A 25,873-nucleotide genomic window follows, 5' to 3' on the forward strand; every position below is an offset into this window, starting at 1 on the left:
CCACCATGTCCAGCAGAGCCAATCCCTGGTGGTTCTGAAGTCCATGGAGAACTGTCTCCCATGGGAAGGGACCCCACAGTGCATCAGGGGAAGGACTCCCCTCCCTGAGCAGCAGAAAGAAATCTCAGGGGACAAACTTAACAAATCCCCATGCCCTGTCTCCCTGTGCTGTTGGTGGGAAGGAGGGAGGGTTTGGGGGAAAATGGTGTTTTTTGAAGGGTTAATTTTACTTCTCATTATCCTCCTCTGATTCTGTTAGTAATACATTCACTTTGTATCTCTAAACTGAGCCTGTTTTGCGCTTGTAGTGTTTTCTCCTGGTCCTTATCTCAACACATGAACTCTTTGTTAATTTTTCTCTCCTCTGCCCAGCTGTGGCAGGGGAGGGTGAGTGCGTGACTTTCATTGGTGCCTGGCCAGTCAAACCATGGCACTTGCTAACATAGACATATATGCTGGAAGTGATTTTTGCAAGCATAGAGACCAGTTCACAGAGAAGAAGTTTGAACTGGAATAGAAGTGAGCAATTGAGATGATAGGGGCTTCTGTGGTGATCAAGAAAGAGGAATGCATACTTTACAAGAGAAGATACTATGGGTTGACAAGTTTTACATACCAAGGGGAAGGCCAAGAAGGAACATGATTGCTCTCTATAAATATTTCAAGAAGGTAAACAGCAGAAATAAAGATAAGTGTTATAGTCTAAATTATTTTGCCAGCAGAAGGATAAAATGACCATGAATTAATGTCAGTTCCAATTTAGTAGGATGGTTTTAATCCTCCAAGACTGAGGCTCCTGTAACAGTGTTGTAAGAGCAACAAAAAATATCCTACCTAGGTTTGGGTGAAATTTGTCACATCATGAATGAGACAGGGAAAGGCTCACTCAACAGCACTGGGAGTCTGGTGCTTGGGGAGTACCACTAGGACACCAATTTTTGTCAGTAATGCACTGCCTTGCTGTAAGCTCCCATGCCTGCCAGAGCTGGATGCAATATTCTAGATGGTTTTTAATAAATTCCTGGAGCACTAATAATACCACTTTGTGGTATATCTATTTATTAATGTAACCTGCTATCATCTTTGCCTTCTTTTCCAGCAGCTGTGAAATGATTTGATGGTTTTAATTATTTTTCATAACAACCCCCAAATTCCTCTCTTGATTAGCTTCCTAGATGAAATTTCCATTTAGTATATATTCTCTAACTTGGTGTTTGGTTTCCCTGCTAATTATCTCACTTTTTTTTTCTCTGTTAAGCTGCATTTGCCATCTGCTCATCCAGTCAAAAAATAATGGAAAACCTTTTGAATCCAATTGCATTCTCCTAATTACTGGTTCTATCTCCAGTTGTGTTATTACCCACAGATTGAAAGATCTTGGGCCAAATAATTAGCAAAAAACCTGAGATTCCTTTGATTTTGGCTGAGCCATGCCGATACATAGCAAGATCCTGATCTTTCACTTCCTAGTGTCTAAAGTTCCCCATCTTTCAAAATATAAACATCTGAGTCCCACTTCTCTCAATTTTCATGCGCAGTATTGATGCTGCATTTCCCTCGCTTGGGCCAAGCTCCCACTGTGAATGAGTATTTCATTCAGCTATTTTTGGCAAGTACTCTCTCCGGGGAATTCACATGAAGTTAGGGGCACTTCCATTGAGCTTCAATGTTTCAATAAACGTGAACTGAACATTTATTTGTTGCTATGCATATGTGAACATTTGCAGATGTTTGGCAATATCAATACTTACAGCATTTTAAAAAACCCCAAACCAACAACATCTTATGTTCTCATATGAAACTTTTCTTCTTTCTCTGTATCTACTGTTCTGGTTCTTTTTCAGCTTCTCAGTGTTTCTGTGTGCCATTTTGGTGTAGGTACTCTTTAAGCCTTGCGCTTGGATTCTGTGATGCTGTTACCTCCTGATACTTTTTGCATTACTGTACTGGGTTGACCTTGGCTAGATGTCAGGCACCCACCAAAGCCTGTCTATCACTTCCCTCTGCAGCTGGATGTGGGAGAGAAAATTTAACAAAGGGTTCATGAATTGAGATAAGGGCATGGAGATCACTCACCAAATGGGCTAAACAGGCTAGAATTAGAGATATTAATTACATTTATTACTAACAAAATCAGATTGGGATAGTGAAGTAAAATAAAGCCTTAAAAACACCTCCCCCCCTTCCCAGCTCTACCTCCTACTCCAGAAGTGTAGGGTGAAAGGGAGTGGAGTTACGGTCAGTTCATCACAGGTTGTTTCTGTCACTGCTCCAGGAACAGAGTCCTTCCCCTGCTCCTGCTTGGGATCCCTCCCACAAGAGATCATTTTCTCTTAACTTCTCCAGCATGAGTCCCTCCCATGAGCAAGTGCTGCAGTGTGATCACTCTTACACAGGGCACAGTTCTTCAAGGACAGGCTGCTCCAGGGTGGGCTCCTTTCTCCATGGCCTCCCACAGGGTCACAGGCTCCTCTCAGGCACCCCCTGCTCCAGTGTGGGTCTCCTCCATGGGCTGTGGGTGGATCTCTGCATCCCTGTGGATCCCCAGGGGCTGCAGGGGCACAGCTGCCTCACCATGGGCTGCACCAGGGGCTGCAGGGGAATCTCAGCTCTGGTGCCTGGAGCACCTCCTGCCCCTCCTTCTGCACTGACCCTGCTGTCTGCAGGGCTGTTCCTCTCACATGTTCCCACCCTTCTCTCTTGTCTGATCACAATTACACCTGCACAATCACATTTTTCCCCTCTTCTTCTTAACTATGTTATCCCATAGGTATCATTATCATTTCCAACTGGCCCAGCACATCCATCCTGGAGATGTCTGGCATTGGTTTTGCTGGACATGGATGAAGCTTCTGGCAGCTGCTCCCAGAAGCCACCCCTGTAGCCCCCCTGCTATGCAAAATCTGGCCATGCAAATCCAATACACTTATTTGGTGAAAAGTTTGGTACTTTGTGAGTTGCTGTCTTCAGTTCTAGATTCCTGTTTCCAAGTTCTTTCTCATAAAGACCATTCCTGTCTTTTTTCCTGACTGTATATTTATGTATCTTTTCCTAGAGTCTGTATAGGAAAATATTGTTTGGTTTTTTTTAATGATAGAGTCTTATTTCCAAATGAGCTGAATTAGATTTTGGAGTTATTAAGCTATTACAGTAAGGAGATCTACCATGCCAACTATACAGAACTGTTTATTTCCACTGTGGATTAAAATGTTTCATATAAACAGAACCCCTGTAAGCTATTATATTTGAGCAGTGTCACTAAAATATTGTGGCAAGAACATGAAGCCACAGAGTACAGGTTTATTGCAATGTTTGATCTTGTGCATTAGCAATACCAGTATTCTTTTCAAAGGTCTTTTTAAAAGCAGAATTTGGGCTTTTAGTTAGCTGGACAAGAAAGCTGAAGGACAGTTTTAAAATCACTCAAGTTTCCTCAGAGCTTTCAGTTGTTTTATATTCCTAATTATTTTTTTCAACAGCAAAATGCTATTGATCTCAATTCTTCTGCTTAAAAGCTATTTCTAAAAGAAATATCTGTTGAATGGGAATTGTAAGCATTGCATTCAGTGCTTGCAACTTGAGGCAATGCTAGTTGGGCATTTACCTGAGGCTATGTTTCAAGGAGATTATTTCTCTCCCATTTTAAATATAATTTAAAATTCCCCCATAAATATTAGCCTTTTACAATTTTATTTATTGTATTACCATAATCAAAAAATCATAGGGGAGGAGGAAGAGAGAGAGAGAGAGAGAGAGATTCCTCTTAAATGTCAGAAAACTGGGTAAAGAGGAGGAGGGAATAGATATTCTTAAATTTCCTTTTCTTTACTGTAAGAGTATTTGAGGATATCCTAATCTGGGCTAATTTCAAAGCAGGCACATTTTAGAAAAATGTATAAATGTTCTGCTGAAATCAGTGTAAATATTTAGATGTTCACTTTTGTAGGTTTTGCATCACATGTAATTAATTATGTGAAAGCATGTAATTTCCCATCCAAAAAACTATTTTGTTGTTGTAAAAAATAATTTGATTAATTATTTTAATCCTATGGAACAAGATGGAACTCAACTTACAATCCTAGAGAAATTAATGTATGCCTTCAGAATATGAAAAAATTAAAAATGTGTGTTGAAAACTTTTATGAATATTCTCAAAGCATTTCAATTTCTTTGTGTAGTTTAGATATTAGACAAATTTTTGCTGGATTATTATGAAAATAATAAAGCTAAACTAGACAATTTATATTGTAAAATTTCAAGTAAGACAAAAAATATGTAAGTCTAATTGATAGAATTATGTCATTACTTGTACATCATACAATTAGTTCATGAAGTCTGTACAGTTTTTTAAAGGGCCTAAAATATTAATGGAAAATTATATATATAGGGAAACTTGTTTATGTTTAAACTCCATCTTAGCCAAAGTTACATTTACTGCTTTTCAACCACACCTGAGGTACAATTGTTTTTGAAGTCAAACAGCAATTGTCTAATTATATCATACGATAACTAAATATTTTAAGTTTAGATAAATAGTCCTGAAAAATTGCTATGATAAAACATTCTTGGGTTTTTAAAGGATGAAGTATTAAATCTGAATGACATCTAATTTCACATGTGTGTATATCTGTTTTCTGTTGATTAGGAATTCAGGGGTGTTTCTGTGATTAAGAGAATTTATAATGCTAAATTCTTTAGCATTATAAACTACTCATTTGTGGCATTTATTTATTAATAACTTTTGTATTATTTATAGTTTGACTATGAAAGATGGATCATAACTTTTCCATTACTTGTCTCTGGCCAGTAATTCAATATTATCTTCTTGTTAAAAACAATCTCCTTAAACTTTCTGGAATTTTCCCCTTAGTTACATCTTGCAAATAGTTTGATGGAGGTTATCAAATTTTGGTAATCACATGTGTGTGTTTATAATTTCTAAATTCATGGCCAGTCCTGCAGATAACTTCATTCATATGACTGTTTAGGAGTCAGTCATCAGTGTTTGGAATGTTTATCTGAAAGCAAAGGCTGCATTAACAACAAATTTCTCATGATTGAAACAATTTTTTTACCTTTATATATTCTGTCAGAAAAACAGATCAAGGATGGTGGCAGTTTCTTTGCATGATTCTGAACACTGGATCATAAAGAGAAAGTTCTCCATCACTCTGATTTTTCATTTGTATATTCAAACTTTCTTCTGGTATCTTGTTAGAAAGTAGAGATCAGTGGCTATCACTACCCTAAAATTGAAAGAGTCAGTTTCAGTAGATATTTTATTTAATGCATCTGGAAAGGAAAGAAAAGTAGTTCTAAAGAATAGGGAGAAACTGGTATAACTTTAAACTCAGTTAACTTATCTGAGAAATTTTGGGCATTTAATATGCACTAGTGTATTTTCTGGTCTTCTGCTTTTGTGTCTCTCTCAAAAGTGAAGAGCAATTATGCAACTCCATTTTATGTTTAACACAACAAAATGTTTATTTTCCAAAAGGCAGTAACATTCAGATGGGACTATTAGTAGTATCCTGTCCTTAGGCTAGACTGGTTGGTGGAAGTTTGCTCCAGTGATGGAAATGTCAGTGATTTGTACTTAATTAGCTGAGTATATTCTACATTAATTTAATCTTGAGAGTTTTATGAGGGTTTCAATATATCAATAACAATGTCTAAAATACTTGCACGGCTTGTGCTGAGATTCTAATTTTGGTGCTGTTTTAAAATCAGACAAATGCATCCCATATCAGTTTTGTGTGTTTACATTTCAGGTTCTCTGAAGTTTCTATATGACATATAGAGATCTGTGATACTTAGCAGTTACAACAGTGGCATAGTGCATGTTAACAATCTGTATTTTGACCTTTCAGTGGTTGTGCTCTGTACATAGACTCCTTATACTGCAGATTTGGACTTCCTCGTAGCTAGCTATTAAAGCAATCATCAGACCATTGCAAAGGCATAAAGGAAGTGAAGGTCAAATCACTGCCAGTGAATTCTAGCTTGCTGCAGTAATCTAAAAGGTAATGCTGGCTGAAAGGGGTACCACTTGCTGTGCAAATGATGGACTGAAGAAAGCAAGGGGCTCATACAGTTGAAAAGATATGGTGATTTTTAAATCTGCTCTTGAACCTTCACTTTTGGCTATTTAAAGTTGAATTAATTAGTTTTTCTACAAAAAGATCAGATTCTTCAGTCATTGAATTCTATATCTCAATGTAGCTTAAAATATGTTTTGCATCCTCAAATCCTATTTCTTTATTGCAATTCTGCATTTTTGTCAAAGGATTTATCTAGTTATTAATAATGTTCATTTAGTTGGAACTGGAATTTAGGGTTGGTTTTGTTTATGAATGTTCATGAAGAATGTTCACTATAGAAAAAGTGCCTGCATAAAAAGATGTGCTGTTTTACACTTTGTTCCAGCATAGGGGCTTTGTACAAGTGTGGGTGAATACCTCACCAGAGAAAAGTTGGGAGCTTGAAGTTGATGCTATTTACAGAAGACAGCAAAAATTTTTTTCTGTTTAGCTCACTGGAAAGTTTCTGTAACTCCAAAGAAATCTATAATTTTTATTGTAAAAGCTAAAATTAAGAACTCATTTTTTTGAGCTTAGGTCTGAGTCCTGCAGTGAACTCTTTGTGCCTTTGTAATGGTCAAGATAAAGGTCACATTTATGTATCCAGTGAGATGAAAGTGTTTTAAATCATCATCACAATAGACTTTTTTTTCCCTGAGAGAGTTTAAGATGGAGAAGTAAGAATTTTTCTGGATTAGTTTTATTAATGGTTATTTTTTTGGCAGAAAATAACGTTTAGCATAAATAGGTTTTGGTTTAATTTCTTGAAATCAGTTTTAGTGCTTCACACTAAATTTGTGCTTCTTCTGTATTTGCTCTCCAGAAGGCAGTGTTTCTGACAGAGGGTAGAGACTGTATTGAAGCTCTCCTCCTGAGATATGCAGATGCATTTAGAAATATCATCAGATCTCAAAGACTGTTCAATGCAAACATCCTAACAGTTTCAGCTCAGAGCTCTTGTAAACTTAGTTCCCTTCAGCCTGCATTTAAGAAGGAACCCATAGGGGATTCTTTCTCAGGACAGTGGAAAAGTCTTACACAACTGATCAGACCTTGAGCTATGGTCTCTAGCTTGGTAGTCACTGCCTGGCACATCAAAATTCTGTAAACATCCTCGAGTTAGCATATGAGGCTACTGCATATTTGGGACAGGATCAGGTCAAAGCTCTAAAGTTGTATATCACAGTCCTTTTGAGTTTGAATTAGGACCTAGAAGTGTAGGACTTTTATAAGGCCCTCAGAAGTGTATCTGCAGTAATGAAGGCTGACTGCACACTGGCCAGCATCAGTACAGCTAGCAGGTTAAATACAGTGATTGTTCCCCTCTTTTTGGCACTTCAGATGCTGCAATTGGAGCAGGGCCCAGTTCTAGCCCTTACCCACCCCAGTATAAGAAACACAGAGAAGTTGGACCATGTCCAGGGGATGGCCACCAAGTTGGGCAGGGTACTGAAGTAGATGATGCACAAGGAGACACTGAAGAGCCCTGGATTTGTTCAGCCTGAGGCTGAGGAAGCTGAGAGGAGAACAGAGCTAATTGCTGTCCTCAGCTGCTTAATGGGTCATTACAGCCAGATGGAGCCAGACTGTTAATGGACATGCACAGCGTAAGGACAGGAGGGAACACAGAGATGTTGCAGCAAGGGAAATTTCAATTAGATTTGAGGTTTAAACTCATCATTGTGAGGGCAGTCAAACAGTGGAACAGTTGCCCAGAGTGACTGTTAATTCTCCTTCCTGGTGGATTTTCAAAAACTTGAGCAGGCAATGCCTTGAGAAACGCGAGGTTACTTTGGCAGTATTCTGCTTTGAGGGATAAGCTCAGAATATCTCTTCCAATCCCTGCTGTTCTGAGTTGGTATACATGACTGAGTTTATAGGAAGGACATCATTCAAGTCTTGCCCAGATATGGATACATACCCTTAAAATTGTTACATATTTTTGTAGACCCTTGTATTTCAAATTACCTCCTTAAATTTGTTTTTAAAGTTAGATCCCCACTCCATTTAGATGCTTTCAAAATCTGATTCCTATATGAGAGTAAATAAAGAGAAAGGAGTGAAAAAATCAATTTAGCCTTCAGAGAACCAGAGTATCAGATTGTGTGATATACTCTGTACCTCTGCAGTCCCATCCTATTTTTTTGCCATCTCCCTATTTGGTTCTTTGTTATATCATACTTAGCTTGGATTTGTACCATTTTTATTTGTTCTTATGAGTCTCTGAGAGTGTTGGTGAAATCTCTTAAAGTGAGCAAAAGGAAATAAGATTGAGGAAAAAAAAAAGAGACAGAAAATAGAGAAATTATGAAATATATAGCCTGGGTAGTTTTTCACTAGTGTACTATTGACCCTCAACTGAACTCCAATGACACTTGCATTGGCTCCAGAGGGCTTTTGGAGCAAGCAAGGGTCAGACTGCCTCCAGTTTTGTATTTCACAGCACTCTCATGGGTCATCACTCCTGCAATTTTTGATCATCACCCTTGCCCTCCATGGTATTTTTCAAAATCATGCTACAATGTGATAAGGGGGTAGCAAGTTTCTTAACCTAGGCTGTAAGGAACATGACTCACTTTAACATTCAACATCACTAGAATGTGAGGAAAACTGAGAAGAAATACAAATGCACTTTCACTTTATAAGTCTATCACCTGGTCTTTTTGGACTCGTTTGGGACACTCAGATATTTGGACTCCCCACTTGGATACTGTACATTTGAAATGTGTATCAGAAATGTGCTAAAGCACATCCTTTTTATTACTGTGTTTATGGCTGCTCCTCTGAAAAGAAAGCATTTGTGTCCAGATCACCAAGAGAAACATTAGCTCCTTTTTTATTTCTTGAGTGGCTAATATTTTGCTTTTTATTGCTTCAGTTATTTTTGTTTTTCTGTGAAAATATCTGATTTTCTGATCTCTTTTGGCTTGGTTAATGCATGTGTAATGTGTAAACTCCATATGGAGAAGTATCTGATGTGCAAATACTGTGAATAGGTTCTGGCATTGCTTTGAGCATGAACCTTATATTTTTATCTGGGGGAAATAATGGTCTCTGAGTGGTTGCTTTATGCATTTGATTGGATGTGAGTTCATTTGCTCAAAAATATACAAAGTTTTCTTCCAGGCTGGTTGATTTTCTTCAGCTCTAGGCTCACTCTATTTTAATAATGGCTATTCTGTACTCTGTTAATATTTAAAGTTCTTTCAGTATCTTCACTTCTCAGGACTACTCATTTGCCTTGCTCTCTCTTTCCCAGTATAGCTCAGCTGCTAGGCTCTCACAGGCAGCTGGGTTATTCCTATTGTAGTTTTCCTATTCTCCAAAACTTTAGTAGCTATTTTTTTTTCCTAACCTCAAGGCCCAGTCATAGGCTGTAAAAGGGCTTTAGCTATAAATACAGTTGAAAGTAAGTATTCAAGAAAGCTGAAATTGCAAATGCAGGGGAATGTCATCTTGAGAAAGGCCATACAATGATCAGCAGTGAGAGGAAGGCAGGAAAGTAGGCTCTTAGGCTCAGCAAGAAGTACTTGTAGAAATAGTTTCAAAGGAATGAAATACATTTATTGATATATTCACAACAACTCTAAACAATTGTTGTGATTATGTTTTTCAGCATGTTCTGCATGATGAAGTGACTTATTTTTCTGAGTAAAAAAAAAGAACCACAGAAAAACGAAACAAGTTTCAAGATAGACAGATATGTCTACCTTTAAATACACAAGTGTGGTTTTCCTTTATTTTTATTAAGTTATTAATTTTTTAAAGTTATTTTTATTTCCTTTATGACTGTTCACAGAAATGGGCCAGAACAATGTCTAAGTGCAAAAATACTTGCTTTCTCTTCCTATTTTCCCATTTGTCAGCATTCATAATACTAAAAGAAATATAGTGCTTTGGTGTAGGGTCATTTTGCTTATTTTTACCACTTCATAGTTTCAAACAAGAGCTTTTAAAAAGTACCTTGAATGCTTTGTGGATTTGGTTTACATGGATAACCTTGATAGGGTTTGTACTGCAAAAGTGCATCAACAAAATATCTTTGAATTAATTTCATTTTTATGATGGCAACTGATCCAGGTACCTCTAGTCAAATTTCTGTCCAAAAGGATGAGTGATATATCATTTGAGTCAAGAAAATAGTGCTGCCTTAAATTAGGCCAATAGCATTCTTAAAAATAGAAGAGATTTTTCAGAGGGTAAATATTTTCCTGTATCAGGCCATTGAAGGGTTTTGGTCATGAAGTGTAGTCAGTATGGGGCACTTATAGCTTTAGGTTATAGCTAGGTTGGAGAACAGCAAAGATGAGTATTGTACACTGTGAGTGAGAAAAAACTGAGGAACTAGAATTGAGAAAAAAAAATAACCTTAAGGAAATGAGCATAAATTGGATATTATTTTTTCCCCTGAGCGCATTAAACATTTTATTCTCCTTTTGCAGGGTTTAATTCCCTGTCATTGGAGGCTTCAGAGCACATTTTTGAAAAAAATCTGTAGGTAAAATGGGCTTTGTAGAAGAAAAGGTTAGTTGGTTTTTGTAGATGTCTCTCAATACCTCACCTGAATGGGTGACTGAACACGAGCAGAACATCTCCAAGGGATTTGCTCTAGCATCAGTGTGGAACAAAGGATATTGTGGATGGATAATCTTGGTAGACTTGACAAAATCCTGCAGTTTATCCTGCAGGTCTGTCCCATTGATGTTTCAGCAGATGATACTGTGTAATGATGAGATACCAACAGGAGAAAAGAGCTAGAACAGATAAAGCAAAAGGTGTAGGAGAAAAAATACACAGGAGAGAGAATGGAAAACATAGCTCATAATACTTTGAGCTTTTATTGGTGCTATTATAGCCATGTTTAGATGCAATATTGGATTAAACTCCTTAAAATTATTATTTTCACATTAGAGCCTTAAATTATGATTTGTTTTTCAGACACACTAAATCTCAATATAATGTATGGCTACTCAATTTCTCTCTGAGTGCCGTACAGTTCTGTTTCCTTAACATCAGTAAAATGATGTAAAGAGACTGTTGACATTGGGTGCTGATGAAAATGATGAAACAGTTGTGTTTGCCTTTAGAACAAAAATCTAAAGAATTATCTGTGAAACAAAAATAACTTACGGTTTTCCTCTGATGCATGGAATTCTGCATTCAAATAGGCAGTGATATTCAGTAATTGTACAGTGCTATCGGCTTTTTTTGGCCAATTAGTAAATAGATCTAGTGGGTGAAACAAAAAAGCAAATAGAGAAACACAGGCAATAGAGAACACGCATGTTTCTAATTGAAATTTAAAATTATATAGGCAGCAGGGAAGAGCAGTGCAGGGTATCTGGAAGTATCAGATGAAAAGAGAGACAGAAAGTCCTGTTACAAAAAATGAAGAGGAGGTACAGAACAGGATATGTGGTATATTATTCAAAGGGTAGTCAGAAGTGCTGACATCATGTATTTTCTGAATGTAGTGCTGAGGTGACAAGTTATCCCCAGTACTGCTTCTCACCTTTACACATTATTTCTCACTATATTGTCACTTCCATAAAACCTAGTCAAAATCATCCAGATTGGACTGCATAATTTGGAAAACCCCTGTTGAGTGCATAGTGTACACTAAAGTGTAATGTTAAATACCATCCAGTATTTTCTTTAATTAAAAATATTACTGGTATGTGGTGTCTTAATCCTATTCCATTATATAGCCTGCATGGATATTTTGAATTGCATTTATTTAATGGCTATTTTGCATATTTCACTTGGCCCTTATTTTGCTTTCTTTACCTCTTCATAGTAGATTTGATTGTACTTGCACCAGCCATACAAGAAAAGTATATATACAAAGAATGAAGTGTTAATGTGTTTAGTAGAATAATTTATTTTCACTCTAATTTAAAACTGTATGTTGAACTCAGCTTTTTTTTTTTTTCTTTGAGAAATAATGTTGTCATTTATATGTCTGGTTTTATTATTTTTAGTTGTTCTTATCATTGAGATTGGGCAAGAAAAACTATAAAAAATGAAATATGTTTCATAATATTTGGAGGGAAAAAGTATGTTGTGTCGTTATGACAAATTTGTTTCTTCATAGGATCTTTCTTATGACCTATTTTGTCAGCAAGTTCTTGTATCTAGGAACATTATTTCTGTTGGCTAGACAATTTCAAAATGACAGAGTGAGATTAATAACATAAATACAGATTTCCTTGTTTCATTGATTTATTGGGTCCTAAATCTTTGAACACACACCTCTATTAGTCATTTGACTATTGAGAGCTATGAAAAAGTTACTCAGATGGATGTATAAGTGTTTGCAAGGAGGAGTATCTTTGCTAAGTGCAATTAATTAGCAACATACAGCAAAGAAAGAATACCTCCTGTGAAAGTATCACTATAATACTTTGGAGAGATCAGATATGTACAGACATAATCCATTTCTAGGAATTGTGCAAGGGAGAGGCTTAAGAAATATCTTTGTCTGAAATGTGTTCACATTCCTGCTTCTATTTCACCCACTTCAACATTTTATCCAGCATGGGTGTAGAAAAGTTACTTGTCTGAGGCCATAATTTCTCATACATTAGCATGGCTGTAAGAGTTGGGAGACTTGGATAAGGGGACTCATCTTATTAAGACTTGATATACTAGTTTATTTTTTCTCTGAATGAACATGAATACCAAGCTGCACATGAGTGAGTAGATGGCATTCTCATTGCAAACATGTACAGTGTGTGCTGGGCTATGTCAGCATGAGTATGATTAGCAAATTGTCAAGGTTGTTACTTCCCTCTGGTGCTGGAGAGGCACATGGAATACTGTGTGCACTGGCTTTGGGGTTCCCTGCTTCCACAAGCATAGGGAGAAAATGGAGGAAGTCTAGCAGAGGGCCCTCTGCTCAGAGTGGTTGAAAGAGATGGGCTTATTTAGTTTGTTGGGGTGAAGATCCACAGTGAGCTACATGAAGGAGTTACAGAGGATGGAGCAAAAGTCACTTGGGCAATGCTGAGTGATATAAAAAGGAAAAATGGCCACAAAGTGCAGACCAAGAAATTAAAATGGAGCTTAATGAGGCTGATGCAGCACTGGTGCAGGCTGCTCATTGAAGGCTGTGGAATCTCCATCCTTGGTGGCTATCAGGACTTGACTATTAAGCCCCAGCAGAGTTGAACTTGTATTGGCAAAAGCCCTTCTCTGCTCTCAGTGGGAGGCTGAACTAGTTCATCTCCAGAGGTCACCTATAATAAACACTCCTCTTTTGCAGTGAATATTATCATGAAGTCTAAGACCTTTTACAACATTAAAAAAGAAAAAATTAATAATTTAAAAAAAGGTGACTTCTTGATTTTGATTTCATGCTACATAACTTTCTAAGGCAGAGTAGGTGGCTGTTTCTTTCCTCTCCTTGGTTAATTTTTGAGACTAGTTGAGATTTTGCTGATACACTCAATTAGTGCTGATACACTCGACTTTGGGTGAGATGGATCTAAACCCAAACAATGTAATTTCACCTGATGGAATGGTGTTTAGTTGTCATGTTCTTCATTGTTGTGATCTATTCCCAGAAGTAAAATTAAAATTACAAAAAATTTAAATTAATACAGGTATTTAGTATTGAGCCATCTTCCAGAAAGATCTTTTCTACCAACATACAGCAACTTCACTACAAAGAAGTTAAAATAAGTGTCAAATCATAGCTTCTTAACAAAATTTTCAGATTTCTGTATTCCCATAAAATGTAAATTTACAAATAATTGACTGCCATATGTATGTTTTATGTGTTGTGGTTTTAGAAACTGAGGGTGTGCAGTCTCTCAACAATAGCCATAGAATGAACAGATCTAAACAGACTGTAGAGAAATAATTATTTCTGTCTCTCTCACACAGGCTGTGTTGAAAGCAGGGCTCTGTACAACCTCTTTGTTGTGTTGTTTACATGCCTGCCAGAAGTGGTTTGTGTTTTTAGTTGTCTCTCAACCTGTATGTGTCCAGCACAACAACAAGGGTACCTAGTCTCCCCACCCCAGTGGCAAACTACAGCAGAGAAATTCATAAACAGAAACTTACTGGTGAATTATCCACATCCACAGAGTCTGCTTCTTACCAGAGTAGGGAGAGACGTGCTGCTGTCAGTTTGAAATGGTTCCCAGCTGCTGGAATGCATAAAAAACATCCCCCCATGAAGTCTCCTCAGGCATGCTGGGATAGGGGAACACCTGGGTTGCTCACGGATATGGGACCTTAAAAAAACAGCTGAAAAAGTCCAAAAAAGCAGCAGTCTGGCAGGGATAGTGCTGACAACTTTTCTATTATTGACAACTTTCTGGCACTAGTCATAGCTGCAAGCCTTGTTTTGCAGGTAGACTATCTAGCCTGCTGCAGACTTGTAATATTGACACTAATTTATGTTTATGAGGAAAAAAGAGGGAAGCTAGTAATTTGTACTGTTGAGTGGGGACCTTTTGAAGATGGTGTTTGAAGGTGCCAAACATGTCAGGCAGACTCTTTGGATTGTAAAAAAGTGGTGAAGCAGTTGTTAGCAGAACATAAGGATCAAACAAAGTCAGAAGTTCAGAAACCAAGTCTCGGATTATTCTTCCTTACCAATCAGGATAACAAACCACACACAGGCAGGCAGCCCATCTCAGTAAAACCTCAGAAAGTCTTTGAATTAAATGTGAAAAAAGATCTTCTGAGCTGGTTCTTCTGCCCCACTTCATGCTGTGGCAAGTGCATTTTTCATGTGCAGTGGAAGGAACTGACCTGACTTACCTGTGACCTGGCTTTTCGTGCTCTTCACTGAAGATTTGCTCAAGGCTGCTGTTGGGGTGCTGGTTCTAGTTTGTCACCTCTGCTGGGGACACTAATGAGTCTGTCAATACAAACTTTGGCTACGTGTTTCAAGGCGCTGAACTACCGTAAATTTCATTCCTTTCTATCAGGCAACTTTATGGTGCTCTAAAAGTTGTGATCTAGCTATCATCAACAGAGCTGCCTGGAAAAACTTATTTTTCCTCATTCCTTTTCCACATGCATGCCACAGTCTCTAACAGTAGTAAAACCCCAGTGATTAACATGTTTAAAATGTATGTAAGATGTAGGGTCAAGTGCCATCACAAGGTGGGTTACTGTGAGACAGCTTCTTATCTGTATGGAGAAAGTTCTTCTAAATAGCTGGCAGTGTCACTGGGGCACTATAGAGGTCAAACTGCTCAGTGCCTGCTTCATATTGCATTTTTTTGACATTTTTTGCCTTGAGTGAAGATCATAGCTAAATTCAGATCTTTTTTTTGTTATCCAAGGTGGACATAATTTCAGCAAGCTTTTGTAGTGGACTTTATTTGCCAGTCATGTTAAACTGCTTTTTGTACTGATTTTATATTAAAATTTTTACACACATACACACGTGTGTGTACGTGTGCCTGCATATACATATATATATACATATAGATAGATAGATAGATAGATAGATAGATAGATCGATAGATAGATAAAATAGTAACTGCACATTTAGAGATTGTATGTTATGATAGACTTTAATTTCCTTCATTTCTATACTTGAGTATTTGGCAGAGTATAAATGTACATTTGAATGACTGTTTGACTTCTCTTGCCTGGGAGGACTTGGGAGACTTTTAGGAGAAAGGAATATAACTCTGTCACTATTACTGTTTGCTACCTCCAATAGTAAAATATTAGCAGACTTAAACTTTTTATTTGAGTGACTGTTGTCACTGCAGTACTGTACATATCAAAATACAAAAAAGTCTTGTGGAAGCAAAAAGTCCTGCTACGTGAATGCAGTCTGGAGTCTCTGAAGGTGATGGTTATATAAATGTAACTAAACATTTATATAGTTCTATTTTAAAATTCTTCCTGCAAAAATCCTTATTTTTTTTAATTATTTTGCACCTTTTAAGAAATGTGTGCTGGAAATAGAATTGCTTTTTTTGTGCTAACTTTGAGTTCTCTGAGTTTTGTTATATTCGGATATAATTATGACATCTTAAAATAAAGAAATTATAATTTTCTCTTTTTCTTTGCAGAGTCACAGTGTACACTCTGTGGGGAGCCTGAAGGTGAGTGTGTTTTCCTACTAATATTTTTCAAAGCAGCTAGAGGTGAACACCTCACTTTAATATTACTCATGTACAATAGATTGAAAATAGTACATAAATGATGGAAACCAATGAAACCTATGCAGATACAAAAAGTTATTTGAATTAAGCTGAGCACATGCTCTAGGCAGGAAATACCTTAAAGGACAAATATTCCATTAGAACAAAAATTAAAATATTTACTTTTATTGTTCTAGTGTGTGTTTTTCAAACTAATTTGTCAGTAAGTGTGAGTGTAAAGAGACATTTAAGGACATAAATTTGAGCATGGAAATCATAGAGATTGGATGTAAAAGAGAAATGAAAAATATTTTTAGATTTTAGATTAGATATTACATTTACAGAGAAGCTGACATATTTTAGCAGATGTAGTGAATAAATACTGCTTCTGAAACAAAGATAATTAAGCAGAAGCCTTTGTAGTTCAAATACAGGCCCACATGGCAGTGTTTGTTGGTTTGTTTTGTTAGGGTTTTTTCCAAGTGACTAATTGAATACCAAGATGAGACACACATTTCACTTAAATGAATGCTCAAGCAATGAGAATATGGTTTTTAAAGTATGCCATTATTGAAGAAAATATCTCTAATTTATTTATTATTTATTAAGATTGGTGCTCTTATAAAGAAAATGTTGAAAGATTGACTTAGTTTGAAATCAACTACCTGGAGTCTTTCTAGAGAATAGAGTTGAAAATAGTCACTGTAAATGGAGCAAAGAGTATGAACAAAAAAATAAAATGATAGAGTCTAGGCTTTTCATAAAGACATTCAGCTTTATGTCTTGAATAGTTTCTGACAAAAAAGTTTCAGCTTCTAATGTTTTATAAATTTGGTGGGGACAAGTTATTAGGATATGAAGCCTGGAAGTGGAAAGCTTTGAGACCTTACACCTAATGAAATAGCTCAGTAAATTAAATAATAATTATCTCCTTCTCTTTTGTTATCTACTGACAAATAATTCTTTTAGAAATTTGTTTTGACTGCATTCCTTTAATAAACAGTCAGTTGTTGATTTTTAAATTTTCTTTGTCCTTTTTTTGATAAATTTGTAATAATACAGATACAGGTATGAAAGGGAAAAATGAGATTAGTGTTTGTTTGCCTTTCATGAGATATTTCTCTCCTGATAAAGCTGGCCAACTTTAAAGTTATGCATTGGATTAGTTCTGTTTTATTATATGCTTTGCCTGCTTCATAACAATAGTTTTCCTTTTTTTCATTACTTCTCTTTCATACCTCTTCAGCTTTGCAAATATTAATAAATATATATTGACTTTGTAAAAAGGGAATAAAAAAAGGATAATATTTTTTTAAACATTTATATGACTAAAAACCCACATTCAAAAGATAACTGTGTGCATTACTGTAGGAGCAGGCCTCAAGAACATAACATTCTGTTTTTAGCTATGTAGAAATGAACTCTCCCAGGAGTGAACGTCTCCTGGATCACCAGTCTCTCCTCTAAAACACAGTATTAGAGAAATGCTAATTATTAATTCTCTGCTTCAATTTTAAAAATATTGATATAACTGTCACCTTAGATTAGTGACAAGACTTAGAATCTGAAGCTTTTCCCTTGCCAGATTAGCACAAATTCTTATCTAACACTGATAATTCACAGAAATTTGATTCTTAATTTTGTGATGAAGAAGCAATTGTTCTGGCTGCTGAATTTAGGTTGTAGAAGGCCATTCTGAGAGAAACTTCATATCTCTGTTGTTTAAACCAAAACAAAAACCCTCAAAAAGATCCTTTTCCTATGCAATGTTCTATAAATTTTGGTTCCATTGTACACTAAGAGAAGGGAAGAACTAAAAAATCAAGATTTTGCAGTGTTCTAAGTGTAAGTTCTGACTTTTCTCTGTAGTCTTCTTCAGAAATTTGAGATACTTTGTGGCTTGTAGTATGTATTTTTGAAATTAGAGGAAAATTCAGAGAGTATTAGTTAAAGTTAGATACTGTTTGCTTCCAAGTTCCTTTTTTCTTCCTCCTTTTCAGTTAAAGAAAAAAAGTTCACGAAGTGCCTTAAAGTACTTAAGTATATCAAGGTGAATTTGCAGAATTATAGGATAGAGGTGCCACAGTGCAGTCCTCCTATGCTAGGTTCCAAGGTGTTAAGCAGAGATTCATCTGACAAATAGTAGATGTGGGGAAATCTCCTGGGCTTGGGTGAGAGGACGACAATGTTTCACATCTTGTGTTTTCTGGGTTCCTTGGAAGCTGTTTATGCCATTTCCTGAAAGACCTGCAGGCAGCTAGGTGTGTTCTGATCATGTTTGGCCTTCTGTAACAAGAGTGACAGAATGGAAGCATTTTGCAAGCCCCAAATTCTGATTGTCAAGTTGGTCAGCTGTAGTCTCACTTCTCATTACAGTTCATCCTTTCTCTAACCATCACTCCCCTTTCAAAACCAGCAGTTTTGTCCTGGATTATCTAAGTGTCATAAAAATGACTGTGTAAAACAGAGCTCTTTGCTGGGGGCACTTTGCCAAGGTTTTAGCAGTTAGTGCTGCAGTGCAGGAAGCAAGGAAGTGCATTTATCTGCATATCCGTTGTTGCACAGGCGTGGAACTGTGTGTGGACCGTGCTATTCTGTAGGGTGAAAACATGTCAGATATGAAAGGGAGATATAAATTATAAGAGTACACATTCCTCATTTCAGTGTTTTGCCTGGGAACTTGGGGTTCTGCACTTAAATGTGTCACATGTCCTTCTTTGCATCCTATCTAAAGAGAATGAGTTGGACAAAACTAAAGAGAATGAGTTGGACAAAACTCCCTGTTTGAGAATGAGTTAGACAAAACTAAAGAGAATGAGTTGGACAAAACTGAGGTCCCTGTTTAAGAATAAGCTCTTGTATGAGCTGCAAGGACTTGTGAGTTCTATTTTAAAAATCATGGGTTTGCTCTGTTACTGATAGTGTACCAGGCACCATTCCTGTCAGTGTGAGATATTTGAAGAGCATCAGGGTTTTTTTTTATACTAGGAAGAAACTAAAGTGTCAGAATCCCATTAGCATGGCTACTTCAAGCAGATCCATCTTCTGGAAATGCAAGAGCAACAGTGGCTTGTTTTCAGAGGGGTAACAACAGCTACACTTAGGGAAGTGATCTGCAGTTGACAGATTATGTTGTCATGGTAAACATTGCAGGGTTGTTCTTTGCTTTATTCCTGCTCAGATTTAAAGTGAGGGTGGCATGTTATAGACACATGTGTTCTGAAGTACTCTGTGACACACATTGGTGTAGTCATGAGACATTTCAGGAACAGTTTTCCCCATAAAGCCTCTAGCAGACATTTCCGTTCTTTCTAAACCTTTGTATTTATTCATAGAAGGTTTTGAAAGGATAATATTATCAAATAAAATTTTCTGTATTATCAAAGCAGAAAACAAGTGCTTTTGGTGGCAGCTAAGGTTTCAGTAGACCACTCTTTCTTCTCAAAGCTTATACAAATGAAAGCTTTTCTTCCAGGCATTTTTTATATCCTTCATAACTCCAGCAGTGTCTTACTCTTTCAATAAGATACTCTTTCCGGGTAATTCAGATTCTTCCTCAATGTCTCAGATCTCTTTTGGGCTGTGGTATACAGCTACAGTTTGAATTAAGTTCATCCATTATTTTTTGCCAGTAACTGGCACAAGAACACTGGTTGGTGTTGTTAGATTTGCTGGGTTTGTGGTAGCGAACTTTAAATAGTGAGTCTTTTAATTAGTAAAATAAATATTCTATGCAAAAGGATAGCTTAGAAGAGATCTGTTTCTTACTGTATCTCACATTGCACACTGGATTTTTTTTCCTAAACTTGTTCTTCTATTAAGTTAAACAGTTAATAGTTTGTACAGCCAATCCATAGATACTGAATTATTCCAAGTGTCAAAAGATTCAGAAATTTCTCACAATTATATTTTATCTGATAATAAATTCAATTGTCAGAAGATTAAGGTTTTTTTACTATTGATTTCAATTTTGACATCAGATGCCCACATAATTTTGTCTTCCTTTGAGAAAGAATAAGTTTGTGCAAATTTTCTAGAACTTGCAAGAATGCTAGCATATGTCACAGGTTTACCCTTACAGAAGTTTATATCAATTACTTTTAGGAGGATTTTTAATATGATTAATAGTGGAAGATTAATTTAATTTATTTTTATTCTATTTTTATTTACTAAAGGAAGTTTTGAATGTTCTGAAATAAAAACCAATTATACTGTTGAATTTTATTTGCTCACAAGATGCATAAAATATTCAGTATAACTTGAAAAAATATGAAATATAAAAAAATGTTGAACTACAGCTTGCTGCTGCATTTTCATGTTGCCTGCATTTAGGCAGACAAAAAAAGTTGTCTACAATATGTCTGCTAAAAATTTAGCTGCTGAAAAAGTTTTCAGTTTCTGGCTATACTTGAAATATTTGAAGATTCAATTTTGAACCTTCATATTAATATAGTGTAAAAACTTATATATGACATTAAAATTAATAATTTTATTTATAACTATCATAAAGCTGCCCATTTTATCTAGTGGAATTGAAATAGAGAATGGTATTTTCAAAAGTCTAGGTCCTATGTAAACTGGGTGTGAGATATGGTGATACTAATTTTGGTTCTTTTATAGTCTATCTTGTTGTTACTTAAGATAGTAATATTTAAAGAAACAAATCTCATTTTATGTTAAGAAAATAAATTGTTTTCTTTAATAAAGTGTGTGCCAGGCCTTCACTTAATTTATATTTGGAATAAATTAAATTAATTCTTCATTTCTTTTACTTCTCATATATACAGGAAAAGCTGTACTCAAAACTACAATGTTGTTCTTGTTTTTTTGCATCCAGTGATCCACTCCCCTGAGTTTTGCAAACCAAAAAGGGAAAAAACCCTGATTTAATTTAGATAAATAGGATGTAATCCCAAATGCACATTCATTTCACATTGTTGTGATTAAACAAACAAACAAACCCAAAGACAAGGACCATCTTATCTCTTTTGCTCCAATATGACTGAATAAGTGAAAAGCTGATTAGATTTCTGGGGATGAGGGGAGAAAAGTTGGCCTCAAAGGCTATAGTCAGCACATACTTAAAGCTTCATGCAGCATTAGAAATGTGAATATTTTCTCTGCCAACAGTGGATGAAGTTGCAAATGTAATTTAGTCCTGAAGAGGAATAAATTTTCTCAGGACTGCAGTGTTTGCTAGAGTGGAGGCCAGTGTGAGTGAGCTCAGTGCAGCCTGGAAGATGCTGATATTTTAAGTTAACTTTTGCATGGAAGTGGATATGTACATGTGTACACTTCTTGCTTCCATTTTTCTTCCTTTTCTAACTGTGTTGCACTTTTTCATATTATATGGAATGTCCTGTTTTGAGTAGTTGTTCTTATATGTCAGATTTTATGCAGTTGTTCTTATATGTCAGATTTTATGCTGAATGTTAATTTCTGCAGAAGGACCTTCCTCTTAAAGATGTTGTTTTAGAAGTCTGTCTCATAAATGGGAACTTTTGTAGTGTGAGCTGTCGGTGCTGTCCCTTAGACTCTAATTTCCATGCTCTGTCATTCACCTCTAATACTTTTTATGTATACCTAGAAGAACTCTTTCTGTAGAATAATAATGTCTACAGAATATTGCCTATAGCTTCTGGCATACTTGATGTTTTAGAAACAGACTTCTGCATCTTTGTAAGATAAGAACCATGGTGGATTTCTACCTAAACATAGAGTTTTTTTTTAAAGATAGCACATTTCAACATTCATTCCTTATTTAATTTACTATGGATTTGACCCAGTAAAGCTGAAGTAGCTGATATTATGTGTCAAGGTTTGGGGTTTTTTGTTTGTTTGGGTTTTTTGTTTGTTTGGGAGTTGTTTTCTTTTTTTTTTTTTTTTTTTTTTTTTTTTTTGTCCTGCAGTATGTAGACTGGGGTGGACAGTGTGCAAATTTGATTTGATTTTCACCATATCACTCCCAGCACCTGCCCTTTAGTCCCAGGCTCTGGTAAGGCTCAGATGGTCATCCTGGCCTCTGCAGACACCTGCTTAAAAGGAAACCTAGGCCTGCCTTATCTTGCAGTTTTATATCTAACAGGGGCCTTGTGCTACTGGGGAATTGTAGGTATCTTTTTCCTTTTCCAGGAAAAGGTGAGGTTAGTTCTAAATCTAAAGTTGAATATAAGTGAGATGCAAAATGCTCTAAGTGCCACTGGATTTTCTGAATGCAAGATTAAGTTATTGTTTCTCAATCAGTGTTTAATTCTTCTGGGTAGAGGGAAAGCCAAAAAAATCTGCAATTGTAAAGTTTGAGAAGCACAGATGTAACAGAAAGCAGAGAAAAACTCCATTCCTATCACCACATACTGCGACGTTCAAGACTGAATTTTTCCAATCCATCTTCTGAAACCTATGCACAAATAAATTCCATGATTATTATTGCACACATGTACACATTTCATTCTGACTGAGCAGATAATGAATGATTTTTACTTTGATTCTAGATCATTAATCTGGCAAAAGGAACACGGTTTTGAAGACAAAACCTGCATTAATTTAAAAGAGATTTCCATGCAGAAAGAATGCCAGTTTCTCCTAGCGTGAACATTTGCATAAATCTTAGATAACATCTGGCAACATTCATCTCAATAGTGTATGAAAATCCTGAGCTCTTACTTAGTGCTGAGCTACAAGTGATATTAGTGGAAATAATATGTAGAAAAAGAACTAGGACTTTCACAGCAAAGAACTTGAAGTAGATTGATTTATTCTTCTGTACCTGCTGATTATTTCCCATAAGCTTTCATCACAATTTTAGTCACTGGAATCTTCTCATGCCTTATAAAATAATAAAGGAAATGTTTTTTCTGTTATAATATGTGAGAAAGAAATAGCCTCCTCTCTGTGGTTGGAAATATTTTTTTTGTATCTGCTGACTGACTGTTCATGAAAATGAAAAATATGATGGCAGCAACTGCATTAATAACAATTAGCTTGTGCAGATGGAAGTTAAACAAGCTTTTCAGTGCTGGTCTCTGAAAAATATTTCAGAAAAATCTTGGCATAGTATCGTTCCAGTTACTTGGAAAATGCATTTCCAGGTACATCAAGAGGCAGCATGTCCTTCACATGCAGTACAGTTCCTACCCCAGAGATGGTTTTACAAATTTTGACCCCACACAATATAGCAGAAGCTTGGGTGAGTTTGTTCTTTCCCCACAGCTGATTTTTCTCAGTGGTACAAATGGATGAATTGAATGTCTCAGCATGTTTAGCAAAATTGAATGTCTCAGCATGCTTAGCAAAATTGAATAAACCCTTACATTGATACTTCACAAAGGTCATGGTTCACTTTTTAATTGTTTTATTTAACGTAGCCCATGAAAAGAAAATGGGATAAATGTATTCTGTCAGATATAGGGCTTTGTACATAGTCCAACAAGGTATGAGGAAGAAAATGATAATAATTTTGTTCACTGTTTAGAATGGACTCATTGTTTAATTAGAAACTTTGAATGTTGAACTTGGTTACACTAATGTCCATTATCAGCATTCCTTATGAGACAAACTAATTAAAACATGGAAATAATTTATCTTTCAGTGTATGTGGAGACAGTAATCTCTTGGGGGTTTTTAGCTTGTGTTGAATTTTCATTATGCCATTAAATATTTTGTTTGTCAGGTATATAATAGTGTCCTTCTTAAGAACAGAATGTCTGTGTTTGCAAATCAGAGACTTCATTCTGAAAAGAAACTTTCAAGATAATTCTATCTCAACAGTCTCTGTTCCTTACCTAGACCATCCAAAACTAGTGATGGAACAACATTTCTCTTGTAGATTATTTTAAGTTATGGATTTTGTGAACTGAAATAAGTAAGTGAATGCTGTGAATGGCACCATGGATATTTTGGTTTTGCCTTTTCCTCAATAACCTTCAGTTCATCATCTAGATATAGAAGAAAATTATTTCCCTTACTGGTGGAGAACATGTGGGTGTTTTCTCTCTTCCTTTGTTTTCCTTTGTATTTACTGTGTATAAGCTACATTAAAAATAGTTTTGTGCTAGACATAATGATTTTCCCTTTTCTTGGGGTGAAGCACCTGATTAAGTGGTTGTTTAACCACTGCAATATTTGCCTTGTACCACAGAAATAACCGGGAGGATCTGGAGGATATTTCTGAAGACAAGCCAAAAATAATCATCTTTATTTGGTCTATGCTAGCAGACTAGACAGTTTATCATCAAGAAAAGTCCATGCAGTTCAAATTCTGGCCTCTTCTTCTGTAAGCTAAATCTGATTCTTGATACCATAAGGTTTATGTATGTGTTATGTTTTCTAGCTAGACAGTTGCTGAGAGTTTAAACCCAGCTTGGGAGAGGGTTTTCTGGAATTATTTACTTCATGTTGTAAAAGTGCTCTCATAAAAGAACATGTTATTACTGTCTTTGCCATGAGAAACTCTTTGCAGCAATCAATATGTAATTTAGGAATCGGTTTGTGACATGAGAGGAGAGAGACCATAGAAGGAAATTAAACACATCCATTTCTCTTACTGAGAAAACCAAATACAGAAGCATCATCTAGCACAAAAGAGCAGCTGTGGATATGATAGAAGATGTAACAGAAAAGGGACAAAGACCGACTTTGTAACTGGAATTCTTGCTCTATTCCATTGATGAAGGATTTTGTCCAATGCCATAGCCTCTAAAGAATGGTGGTTTTAATACCTGCAGTGAACTTGGCCCCATTTTAACATTTTAATATGTCTGTGGAAAACATTTGTACTCTGCTAAACCATATAGTACCTCTCTGCCACAATGATTTCAACAGAGAAAGCTCAGGACTTGATGTATCTGACTGGGTAGGCAACACAAACTGAAATTATTAATGTGTTTGAAATGCAACAGTTAAGGAAATTTGGCACTAAATTTTTTTTCTACAAGACAGATGAGATTGAATACTTTGTTCCTGCATCTGTGCTGTATTCCTAACATTATCTTTTAGAAAAATCAGCCTCTGAATATGAAGAGATATAAAGACTTGTACAATATATTTTAACTAGACATTGACAAATCAATCATTCCAACTCACAGCAGAAAGAACTGGGCAATTTGTAACTGTCTCCAAGAATGATGGAGATAACAGGAAGAGGTGGAGGAGAATCCAAAGTGGAACAGTGACAGAAGCAGAAACAAAATACAGCCCTAGGTGACTGTGTAGTTGCCTACTATCCCTGCTGACTGATTGCAAGATCTTGCAGTAAAAGTACAATTACTACTTGGTTCTAAACAGCTAGCATCCTGTAGCAAACCTATGCTACCCTTACAATTGAAAAATGAAATTACTCATTAACATCTTATGGATTACATTTACAGTGGAAACTTCAGAAACAACCAACTCTGGAGATATAAATTCAGTACTTGGAGTTAAGAAGAATAGTGTCCCATAGTGTATTCTAGAATACTGCTACAAATACATTTTTTAAATACTAGGTCAAATTAAATAATATGCTATTATATGTTATAATAGCTAATTTAAAAAATATATATACAGTCACTCTATATAATTTTCAGTATATCTTTTTTTTTGTCAGAGGTTATTCTCTCCAGAAAAATTAAGCACTTCCAACAGAGAATTAGAAAAAAAAAAAAAAGAATCAACATTTGGATTACTTTTAAGGTTTAA

At 35.9% G+C, this 25,873-nt stretch overlaps 1 protein-coding gene across 4 annotated transcripts in view; it reads left to right on the forward strand.

The window, feature by feature from the left end:
- Positions 1–25,873, forward strand: part of DLGAP2 (DLG associated protein 2) — a 453,649-nt gene that overhangs the window by 206,100 nt on the left and 221,676 nt on the right. For all 4 annotated transcript variants that reach the window (XM_066547283.1, XM_066547286.1, XM_066547285.1 and 1 more), the window contains one exon: positions 16,127–16,159. In XM_066547283.1, coding sequence (XP_066403380.1) covers positions 16,127–16,159 — 33 coding nt within the window. Of the gene's footprint in view, positions 1–16,126; positions 16,160–25,873 lie in introns of those variants that run through there.

Source organism: Molothrus aeneus, chromosome 3 (assembly GCF_037042795.1).
Source record: "Molothrus aeneus isolate 106 chromosome 3, BPBGC_Maene_1.0, whole genome shotgun sequence".
Taxonomy (NCBI): domain Eukaryota; kingdom Metazoa; phylum Chordata; class Aves; order Passeriformes; family Icteridae; genus Molothrus; species Molothrus aeneus.